The 12,202-nt window shown below is 38.0% G+C and overlaps 1 protein-coding gene and 1 pseudogene across 11 annotated transcripts in view; one reads left to right on the top strand and one right to left on the bottom strand.

Annotated features, from left to right (window-relative positions):
* AIG1 (androgen induced 1) overlaps positions 1–12,202 on the top strand; it is a 241,706-nt gene that overhangs the window by 74,670 nt on the left and 154,834 nt on the right. For all 11 annotated transcript variants that reach the window (XR_013441065.1, XR_004921755.2, XM_036106692.2 and 8 more), the window contains exon 3: positions 6,050–6,151. Coding sequence is in view for 9 of the 11 variants with exons in the window: in XM_036106692.2 (XP_035962585.1) it covers positions 6,050–6,151 (102 nt within the window). In the remaining 2 variants the exon portion in view is untranslated. The remainder of the gene's footprint in view (positions 1–6,049; positions 6,152–12,202) is intronic.
* Positions 9,267–9,803, bottom strand: LOC118544761 (large ribosomal subunit protein eL21 pseudogene; annotated as a pseudogene).

Raw genomic sequence — 12,202 nt, 5'->3', positions numbered from 1 at the left:
ATTTGCAATGATGTGGATGGAACTGGAGGGTATTATGCTGAGCGAAATAAGTCAATCAGAGAAAGACATGTATCATATGACCTCACTGATATGAGGAATTCTTAATCTCAGGAAAGAAACTGAGGGTTGCTGGAGTGGTAGGGGGTGGGAGGGATGGGGTGGCTGGGTGATAGACATTGGGGAGGGTATGTGCCATGGTGAGCACTGTGAATTGTGTAAGACTGTTGAATCACAGACCTCTGAAACAAATAATACATTATATGTTAAAAAAAAAAAAAGTAGGAAGGGAAAAATGAAGGGGGGGAATCGGAGGGGGAGACGAACCATGAGAGACTATGGACTCAGAAACCTACTGAGGGTTCTAGAGGGGAGGGGGTGGGGGGATGGGTTAGCCTGGTGATGGGTATTGAAGAGGGCACGTATTGAATGGAGCATTGGGTGTTATACGCAAACAATGAAACATGGAACACTCCATCAAAAATTAATGATGTAATGTATGGTGATTAACATAACAATAAAAATTTTTTAAAAAGAGTAGAAATTTCAGAAATAGATCCAAATAAATAAAGGAATTTAGTATATGAAAAATGAGAGAGTCTCTCTCTGCTTGGGGACCATCAGAGACAAAGCCAGCTAGCATCCAAAACACGCAACTTATTCTCATGCTTTGTGTGTTTGGAAGGAGAAAGCACAACGGGAAACATGTCTACACATTACCTCTCAGCAAATACTACCACGGAAAAAAGTGATGGGAAAAAAGTCATGACAAGGAAATCTGGAAGCAAAGTAATAGAGCTCAAAACAGAATTCATTTTTTTTTCCAATAGGTATTTGGTAAAGTCTGAGTACTAATAGATTAGTTTTTAAAGGAAAAGTGATTTCATAGGATCATGTCATGTTGAAGCTGAAGACTTTAAAGATGTATTCATTTATTTCCTTCTTCCCTCCTTCAACAGTGGATGTTTGAGATATGCTAAATGGCCTTTATAGACCAATCTATAGATAAGTGACTTTTCTCTTTGACCTCCTTCATGGTATATTTCTCTGCAACATCCTTTGGGCTCTAATTGGTTTTACTAAATTCCAAAGAATTTCCCACTGATCAGTAAAGCTTCTTCTTAGAAGTGGACTAAAGCTGATTAACTTCAGCTTCTACTGGATACCATATAAGAGACTCTTTACAGAAGGAGACAAAGCGTGAATCCAGTTTTTTTTTTTGCATTCATTTCTAATTGTTCCAGGGGTTCAAACGAAGCCTCAATGACTAGCTGTAACACAAGTACTTTGTCTGGGAAGCTTGAAGGACTGGAAAGCCCCTGAGCTCCTTCTACTCTCAGTTCAAGTACAGTATTCTGGGCCTGGCAGCTGAGAAGCAGCAGGTGCACGCTGAGAAATAGCCGGCCACAATTGTGGAATGTTTCAGTGGTACTTCGCCTGTCCAAGGGAACCTATTTTTGTTCCATATTCATGCCCTGGTAGTAGAGTTCAAACTTATTTTGGGTTTGCTGATGACCATACTATCAAGAGGATATCAGTGCATGAAGCCAAGAAGCCACCATCTGTGCTGTGTTTCTATCTCAAGAATTATTTAGAAGGCTGATTATTCAGTTGCCTGGGCCTCTTGACCTTCTAGTATTACACTAAGAAAGACAACTAACACTTTCTTGAAAGTCACTTCACTTTTAATAACCCACAGAATTCCCTCAATATATGGTAAGGGTGAAAGGACTGATCACATTCCACCAGTAAGTACTGACACCAAAATGCTCTCCATGTGGTAGGGACACCATGAATGATCATTTATGGTGAGCAGAAATTAGCTCTCCACAGTGGTGTGCTAGTCAATAATTAACAGCTGGCTCTACAAGGAAAAAATACCTGATTTGTAGCATTTGCTGATTTCCATAGCTGAATAGTAAGAACAGCTTGATAAGCTTAAAAACTTAGATGAGATGGAAAAATTCCACAAAAGGCAAAAGTGACTAAAACTGAGTCATAAAGTTTTAGTTTTGAACTAAAAACTCTTCTCCAGAGAAAGCAGAAACCCTGAGAACTTTATATCTAATAAAAAAATTGAATTCACAATTAAATCTTCTCATGAGAAAACTTACAAGTCCAGATAGCTCCCCTAGAGAAGCCTATCACTTTATACGCAACTAATGAGTCACTGAACACTACACTAAAAACTGATGATGTACTATATGTTGGCTCACTGAATTTAAATTAAAATAATTACCCCAAAGATACAGATGTAGTGAAAAGAAGGGGCACATGCACCCCAATATTCATAGCAGCAATGTCCACAATAGCCAAACTGTGGAAGGAGATGAGATGTCCTTGAACAAGTGAACGGATAAAGAAGATGTGGTTCATATATACAATAGAATATTACTCAGCCATCAGAAAGGATGAATACCTACCATTTGTATCGATGTGGATGGAACTGGAGGGGATTATGCTAAGTCAAATAAGTTAAGCAGAGAAAGACAATTATCATGTGGTTTCATTCATATGTGGAACATAAGGAATAGCAAGGAGGACCACAGGGGAAGGGAGGGAAAATTGAAGGGGAAGAAATCAGAGAGGGAGACAAATCGTGAGAGAATCTGGAATACGGGAACCAAACTGAGGGTTAGAGAAGGGAGAGGGATGTGGGGTGAGATAACTGGATGATGGGTATTAAGGAGGGCACATGTGGTGATGAGCACTGGGTGTTATATGCAACTAATGAATCGTTGAACACTACATCAAAAACTAATGATGTACTGTATATTGGCTAACAGAACATAATAAAAAAAAGTTGGAAAAAAAAGAAAAGAAAAAAAGAGAAGCATATTAAATAGGTAAGGAGGAAATAATACCAATCTTGGACAGAGTCCCTTGAAAAATAGAGGAGGGAGCTTTTCCCAGTTTATTTTTTGAGGCCACCATTTTCCTGTCACCAAGATTAGAAGAAGACATGAGAAAATAAAACTAACTATGGATTGATATACTGTATAAATGAAGACGGGAGAAAAATTCTTAACAAAATATTGGCAAGTCAAATCCAGCAATATATAAAAATGATAATACATAATGACCAAGTATTAAAGGTTGGTTTAACATTAAAAATCTATATAATTCATCATATTAACCAAATAAAGGAAAAGAACTATCTGGTCACCTGAGGTTGTACAGTAAAATTATCTGAAAAAATTCAGCACTTGTCCATTACATACATAAATGAAGGATAGGGGAGATTTTCCTCAATGTGATAAAACATCTAAGAAAAACCTGCAGCTAATATCAAACTTAAATGTTAAAAGACTGGACACCTTCTTAAGAGCGAAGAAAGCAAGGGTGCTCTCTGCTCATCACTTCTAGTCAACACTGTGCTGAAGTTTGTAGGTTGTGCAGTTAAGAAAAGAAAAAGAAGTAAACGGCATATACATTGTAAAGGAAGAAGAAAAGCTGTCTTTATTTGCAGATCACGTACATACAAAAATCTAAAATAATTTATGAAAGAACTACTCAAACTATGTGAATTTAGCCAAGCAAGAGGACACAGCGTCAATAAACTAGTCATTTGTACTTTTATAGACGAGTAACAAAATGTAAAAACAAATTCAATACTATCTACAATAACATACAAAAACATGAAATGTTTCATAATAGATTAAAAAAAATATATGTGCAAGATCTGTCAACTAAAAACTACAAACTGAAAAACCAAAGATCTACATGAATGGAGGCATCAGTGATGTTCCTGGGTCAGAAGACGCAGTATTGTGAAGATGTCATTTCAACCCAGATTGAATATATTGATTCAGTATGGTCGTAATCAGAATTCTAGGAGGATATTTTTGTAGAAATTAGCAAGCTGAGATTCTATGATTTAAATGGAAATGCAAAGGACTTAAAATAGCCAAAACAATTTGGAAAAGAAGAAGAGTGGAAGCATATGGTAAGCAGAATTCTAAGATGGCCCCACGATTGCATCCCATGTGGTGCAGGCCTGTTTAATCCCCTCCCCTTGAGTGTGGGAGGGGACCTGTGAATGTGATGGGACGTCACCCCTGGTTGGGTTACGTTATATGGCATAGGTGAAGGGATTTCCACCTGTGGCTCCATCCAGGATTAAAGTAGCTTCGTGCTTGTGTGTGGAGTCCCAGACTAAATGTAAAACTGGTCCTCACCTTCAGAAACAGATACATCTTAACCACCTCACAGGTCAAGGGGTGTACACATTGATTGTGCGGTCAACCCTCTAGGTCAGACCCAGGAAGGAGGTCCACACAGGCCGTGAGGCATACTTGTGTCTTTTTGAAGAGGAAATTCCAGGATTATTGTTGCCCAGGATATGGTATAGAAAAGTAGGTGGAGGCTCTGGGTAGACCAGCCATTTGGCTGAGTGACTGCCTCACTCCATGTCGGGGGCAGAGGCTCAAGGTGGCTGGAGGACCTTCCAAAGCCGACGTCTCAGATTTTAATGTGGATATGAGTGACCCCAGGATCTTATTAAAAATGCAGAATCAGAACATATCAGGACAGGACCTGGCATTCCACACATCTAACAAGCTCTCAGGTGACATGGGAGCTGCTGATCCTTGGGACTGCATTTTGAGTCACGATGCTGTAAAGTTTGGCACCCAGGTCTGAGGGCAGGTAATATTGATACTCAGTACATTTGAAGTCTGTAGTGGAATGAATAAACCAAAGTTGTGAGTAATTTCAAATTACTCATTGCACTAATGATAGTTAACATTAAGCTAATAATGTTTTTTTTTTTCCTTCTTGTGCATTTATCAACTGAGTGAAAATAGTTGACCCAAAAGCAGGATAAATAACTGGAGATCCCAATCCAGGATTGAAACTATGTGTGTAATCTATGGTTGCCTCTTGTAATTATCTTTCAATATGCTTTATGAAACGAGAAATGTTCATAACATCTTAGGTTTTAAGGGTGAAGCATACTACACTTTTCATACTACAATTACCCATATCATAACTGACATACTTGGAAAAGAGCTTTGGAACCCTTCTGATTACTAGCTTGTGCTGGGAGTTTTATGAAAAGAGGCATTAAAATATTTACTACTTTTATTAATAAAATGCGGGGCTATGGATGACTTACAAGATAAAATTGTTTCTGCTTAATATTCATCTGCATTTTATCGCTCTGTAGCATTTATTATGAGACGTAACTCTGCAGAGACTTTGATCTCTCTCTCTGGGCTAGTTGCCTTCTCCATGCCACATTTATTGACTATGTACACAAGCATTTGCATTTTCTTTATAATTCTATCCTGAAGGTTAAGACCCTGGACCATCCGTTTCTTTATTTTATCTGAACTTCTCTCACCATTAGTTTGAAGAAAAGAGAAAAAATTGAGTACTGTACTCTCTTTGGTTGGTTATGTTGCTGATGGGTCAAAATAAACCTTGGGAACCCAGATGAACATGTAAGTTATTCCAGGAGAATTAGGATTCTTCCTTTGTGTTTCATACACTCTGCTTTCAATGCAGGCAAAGCCCCTGCTTAGGCTATATAAATTAATACATTTGCAGGAAATGTGACTTCGGGACATTTTACATAGCAGTGATTTTAATGCTGTTAGTGGTGAAATGGAAACTTGAGAATGTGGAGATTAATTTAAACCACATGATGGGTTCAAGGAAAATACACTACAGTTTCTTGAATGTGTGCTCTGTAGAGTGGGGAATGGGATCCAAAAAACCACCAGTGAACTTTTAAACCCTCTTGAGAGGATTCAAACCAACACAATTAGCCCTCGAAGGGAGCTGTTCCAAATGACAGACAGATCATTTCTCTCTCCCTCAGAAACAGATCCCTTTGCCTAAGAGAATGCAGTAGGGAGACCAAGGAAGGAAGAAGGACCCCACGCGTTACCACCAATGGAGTGAAGTTAGAAATCCCTTTCCAGTCATTCGCTGGTTTACTGATTCATCTTTCACTCTAGATTACAGTTCTGTTGGGTTTTTTGAACAATGGATAACCAACGCATTGTATGTCGTGAATTTGAAATAAAGGATTTCTTTTCCCTTCCAGTTCGTGGTAGCGGTCTTCTGGATCATTTATGCCTATGACAGAGAGATGATTTACCCGAAGTTGCTTGATAATTTTATCCCAGGGTGGCTGAATCACGGAATGGTAAGTGGACTAAAACAAATAATTTCCTTTCATTAAAAAAAAAAAAATCTATTAAAGAGCTATTTTCTAATTCGGGCTTTCCATAGAATGTACCTAACTGGCTGTGCAATGAGGGGGATTATGAGATATTGTAATCAGAGGAGAATACCGAATGCCAATAAAAACATCTTCCCATGAAACTGAGTCACTATTAAAACTATGTAGTAGATGAATCCACAGTTTACAAGGTGTTGGTATTGTTGGATAATACAACTAGCTCATTGTATGGATGAATTTAATTTCTGTGCCATTCAAAGACTTGTCCCCTACTGGAGCCTAAGGACCTAGTCCCACCTGTACAACTATTGAGGCCCCATTGTTCCTCCACCTCACGTCAGGATATTGTGTTGGAAGTAACTACAGCACTGGGAGAATTGGCCCCAGGGGAGCAGCAAGACTGTTATTTTCCCTGGGAGATCTGCTGCAGGCATTGGAAGTGTCCTTGGCAGGGGGTGCCCGTTGGAGGGCATTTGCCTGGGGCGCCCAGCTCTTTCCCTTCTTCTCAGTCGGATTCCTTCTGATGCTCTAGCCATGGTGTTGCCTTCCCATGTTTCAAATCAAATATTTTGGATGGTTTGCCTGTCACCTCACAAGACTTAAAGATATATTTTCTGCAGAGAAATTTTGAATTGTCTTCCCTGTCCACTTCTGGAATTGAGCACTTTTGTTATTAACTAAGAAGCCTGCATTTTTTTGGTTACAGCAATTTTTAGAATACATCACTGGGGGCTCCCCGTGAAAGGGGTAACCCATCAGAGAAATTATAGGGGCACGAAGAGCTAGATCTCACACATCATAGGTCCAAAATAAGTTTCCTTTCTACCCCCAATTTTGGTATATTTTGAGAAAAGTGGTGTGTACTGACAAACAAACATTACTGTACTGAGGGGCTTTGATTAATTCTTTCCTAAGCCAACACATCAAAAGTGGCACGGCTCAAACAACTGGCATTTTCTTTGAGTCCAATTAGAGCCACGCTGTTGAAAGATTAACATGGCACCTCTGGTCTAGTTCCAAACAAATAAGCTGGGTCTTGTCAGATTCATTTTACCATCTTTGGAGCTTGATGTGGCTACTCTGTGCCTCTCCAACTTTTGACTTTTCTTGAACGTGAAAAGCCTTTGCATAACCCTGTGTCCGCAATCTTCTACCCTCGATGCCCTTCCCATTCTTTACCGGGGAACCCCTGCTCACCCTGCTAGCTTCTATAACATCTCTCAGAAGTCATGGAACACTACATCAAAAACTAATGATGTAATGTATGGTGATTAACATAACATAATAAAAAATTAAGTAATTAATTAATTAAAAAAAAAAGAAGTCTCTCTTCACCCCCACAGGCCAGGTTAGCTCTCCTGTCAGGCTCGCAAAGCACCTTCAAATCTCCGTCAGACATGTGTGTATCCCTCACACAAGTGTTACTTCCTAGTGCAAACAGCAGACTTCCAGCCCCGAGCACTCCGCCCACCCACCTGGCATGTAGTGGGATCAATGCCTATTTGTTAGATTGATGCATGAATTCAGTATACAGTCGTCCCCCCACTCCCCGCCTTATCTGAGAGGGATCTGTTCCAAAATCCCCAGTGGATGCCTGAAACCGAGGACAGTACCATACTATGTTTTTTCCTGTACATACATACCTATGATAAAGTTTAGCTTATAAATTAGGCCCAGTAAGAAATTAACAACAAGAGGAGGGCCTTCACTGGGAACCAGTGGTCGCATCATGCGCTCTAGGAGTACAGGCCTTAACTGTTTGGCCTGTCGTCCACATCCCTCAAATGCACAATATTACCTTTAGGCCAGAGAATAAATCACAACCTTAGCAGATGTAGGTGCTACTTAACGTTTCAAAAGAATGGTTTCTAAGTACTGATGAAGCCATTAGAACGGTAACTTGACTCTTAAGAATTTCCCCTGGATTCACTTTGATAGGCTATACTCACTCGTGGAGACAAACACTACTTAGAAATTCAAGGAGAATTTGAGTGACACAGATATTTCGGAAAGGGAAAAGATAAATGAATCAACATGTCAAATCCTCTAAGATAATAAGAGCTCAATAGAGTCTTTCTTAACGAACTTTGTCCGTTAGTAGAGATGAATGACCATTTCTTTGGTTTTCTTCATGTTCCAGTTCGTGATTCCAGAATTACCAACCAAGAAGTTGCATATGGTGGCTGAGGAATATTTTGCAATATTAATTTGCATTACTCTAAATTTGTATATATGTGACTTTAAATAGGATGTTGATTCTTTAGATTGGCCGTTAAAATATGAACACTAACTGCTGGAATCATGAATAATATAATTTTTATAAAAATGTGAAAAACTATTTATGAAATACTAATAAATCAGATAAGCATTTTCAACTTTAAATTTTATTTGAAAGTTTAATAATTATCATTTGTATTTTAATTTTAAATGATTTTCAATATTTAATTTTAAAAGTATGAAAATAATTCAACTAAAAATTTTTACATTCACTTGAATGTTCATATTTTGATGAAAACATTCAAATTGTGTATACTTTGATTATAATTACATTTTATTTTTAATTAATGCCTTAGATTAATACTATCAGTGGAGCTTAAATTTTTGAAAATTTCCATTATAACAACATATTCAGTGAATTTGCTGAAATGAAGGCAAGAAAATAAAATTTTGGAATATTTATTTTGGAATATTTATATTGATATTATATTAAATAATATAATTTTATAATTTACAAATTTGTAATTTATAAATATATAAACCTTTATTTTATTACTCATACAATCATATATTTTTTTATTTTGTTTTATAAAATATGTATCTAACAATGTAGGAAGATAGAACATATTTTATTTAATATTTTACTAGCTTAATTTGTAACTTTTAAGTATTTCTGCCCATGGATGGTTTATGGCCCTTTAGGCCTTTTGCTATTGCCTATCTAAATCTGTATAGCTACAAGAATTCCAAGAGAGAATGTACCCTGTTTTGTTTTTTGTTTTTTTTTTTTTTGACACAAAGTTTGCTTTAAATATTTTTTGGGGGGAAAGGACACCACACTTCTACTCAATTAAAAGAAACATTTTTACAGTCTTGAGGTCTTTTATTTTCTTTACATTTATCATGCCATGAATTCATAGGGAATGGGTTCCAGCAGTGCGGGCTCCTTTCCATTGGTTCTCACAAAGTGTGTTTCTCTGGGTGGGGCAGGCTGGCGCTTCAGTTGAACCCAAGTACCTTTCTCTTTGGCTTCCTTCTTTTTCTGATCATTTTCCTTCACACGCTTTAGGAAGCTATCTCGGCTCTTTGAGTGTTTAATATGCTCAATGAGTACATTAATTCTCTTGGCAAGAATCTTGCCCTTAACTTGTTTGTTTACAACAATGCCAACAGCATGCTGAGTAACATTGTAGACTCTTCCAGTTTTGCCATGGTAACATTTGTGGGGCATTTCTTTTTGAACAATGCCCATTCCCTTGATGTCCACAATATCACCTTTCTTATAGGTTTGCATGTATGTGGCCAAAAGAACAACTCCATGTTTTCTAAAAGGTCTAGAGAACATATAGCGGGTACCTTTCCTCTTTCCCTTTGTGTTGGTCATTTTGGCAAATTACTGGAAGATGGCGGTTCCGGCCGAAAGGTGAGTGTACCCTGTTCTTATATGTAGAATCACACTTACTGTTTGAAGAGTCTCAACATAATCTCCCAGGCTCCAGAGGCCTGATGCGGTTTATAAGTCTGTCATGGCACCATTTCAGAAGACATCACCAAGTTAGTCTTGAATTTACAGCACTCATCTGCCCGGCACAAAATTAGACAGAAAACAGGCATGAAAGAAAACTCACAGGATTTTAAATTCACAGGACTTTCCTTTTGATTTACTCTACCCATAAGTTGGACGTGATTGTAACTAAAGGAAACTATCCTATTTCTTCCTTTCTATTGTTTACCTCTATTCTCTCAGCAAGCAATCTTAGATTTTTTTTGGAGAAGAGAAGAGGAAATGGGTAAATAAATGAGTTGTAACAGTAATACAACCTTGCTGTGTAACTGCTAACTTCTTTCCAGGCTCTATTAAAATAGCACTTGCACACACACACTAATTTAGTTTATTATAATTAAAAATATAAACCTATAAAATATAACATATTTTACTGGAGTCACTTTAAGATCCAAAAATCAAAAACTGTTCTATCCTTTCAGCCCTATTTATTTTTTGTATTTCCAGGAATCTGAACAGCACCTGACGCCCATTAGGCATTCACTAGGTGTTGGTCATTAAAAGGGTATTTACATGTTTGTTTTTGAAACTTGGAAGAGTGTTGGGGTGCCTGGGTGGCTCAGTCGGTTAAGTGTCCCACTCTTGATTTCGGCTCAGGGTCCTGAGATTGAGCCCCGTGTGCTTAAGATTCTCTTTCTCCCTCTCCCTCTGCCCCTCCCACGCACATACCCCCCCACTTGTGCACGTTCATTTTCTCTCTAAAAAAAAAAAAAAACTTGAAAGAATGCCATGTTTATATTTATATCCTCTACCACCTTTCTATCCTCAGTCCACTGATAATAAGACAAGAGAAAACTAGAGATATCAGCAAAATGAATCACTTTGCAAAACATAATGCTAATGGTCATGGATAGTTGTGGTTGGAGTCTGCATGGCTGCAACCTGTGGGAGCTGAGCTTTGATTCAATTCAATCTAGCAAACATTTATTTTCAGTAAGACCTATGAAATGCAAAGCACCCTGCTAGGCACTGTGGGGTTATAGGATGAGAAAAATACTTGCACTTTTAAAGGATAGAAATGGCCTGTTTGAGGTGGAGGAAGGTGAGTAGGAAAACAATTCTACAAGCCAACGGAGTGGTCTCCCATAGGCTGTGTTCACTCTGACAACGAGAAGCACTATTGTTATTCTGGCCTGTTTGTTGGCTGCAAAAATAGATCCCTGAACCTTTCTCTTCTGCTGATTATAAGTTTAAAGCACTGTCAATGGAGTAAGTATACATTAAAAGCAATAAATAAATAAATATTTAAACTCTAGAAAGATTGCTGATTCTCAGCGATGCTATAACAGGAAAAACCAACAATGAGACAGTGTCTCTGCTTAGCGAAGACCTAATTAATGTTTATAAAATGCCTTGAGAATGCCAAGCACTGCAGAAGTTTGGATATTATTATTAATATCACAGATCTTTAAGCATACATGACCTAGATATTCTTATAATCACAGCAGTTGTTCATTCCCCATATAATTTATAAGGAGATAAAAAAATAAGCCCACCTCTCTTCATGCTTGATTTGTCAGTTGTTCTTGTTATATGTAACTGATCCTCAAGAGAACTTTAATTTAGGCAACTATTTATTCTGTTCAATATTATTTTGACATTTGGTAATTACTAAAGTTTTTGTGCATCTGTCTTTCCCAGAAGAGAAGGCATTAAATACTGCTTGGATGATCATTGGTTTTGTAGGAACACAAAGTTGACGTTATTCTTTTGTTAAATAACACAACTTATGGAAAGTTTCCAGTTCTGGGCCACACAGACGATGCATTTCGTGATCTGTGGAGTCTGTGCCACCCTGATACTGGATACTTGACAAAATAAGCTGTTGGTCACGAGAAGGCTATCTTCTTTTTCATATGAAAAAAACTGACCTTTATTATTTTCCCAATATATTCTAAAGTAACTGGAAGATATCTGGAAATTTTCAAAAATAAAAGTAAGACTGGAACAGAGGTCAGAAATTTCTTGGGAACCACTTTCTAAGACTCCCAATGGACCTCCCAAAGAAAACAAATAAGACCCCAAAGACCCAGGAATGAGAAGGAGAGTTCCATCCACAGTGAGGCAGATACTTTCAGAGTTACTGCATACGGTTCTCATTTCATTTTACAGATCATAGCATTCTCCGTGTGAATTTCCATTTGCTCAGTCTCACCTTCTCAGTAGGGCCCACTCTGAGCAGCCTATTAGGTATTGCCAGCTACCGCCATGTCCCCGGAGTCCCCTTACCCTGC

This window comes from Halichoerus grypus, chromosome 9 (genome assembly GCF_964656455.1).
Source record: "Halichoerus grypus chromosome 9, mHalGry1.hap1.1, whole genome shotgun sequence".
NCBI lineage: Eukaryota > Metazoa > Chordata > Mammalia > Carnivora > Phocidae > Halichoerus > Halichoerus grypus.
This window is presented reverse-complemented; position numbering and strand designations above follow the sequence as displayed.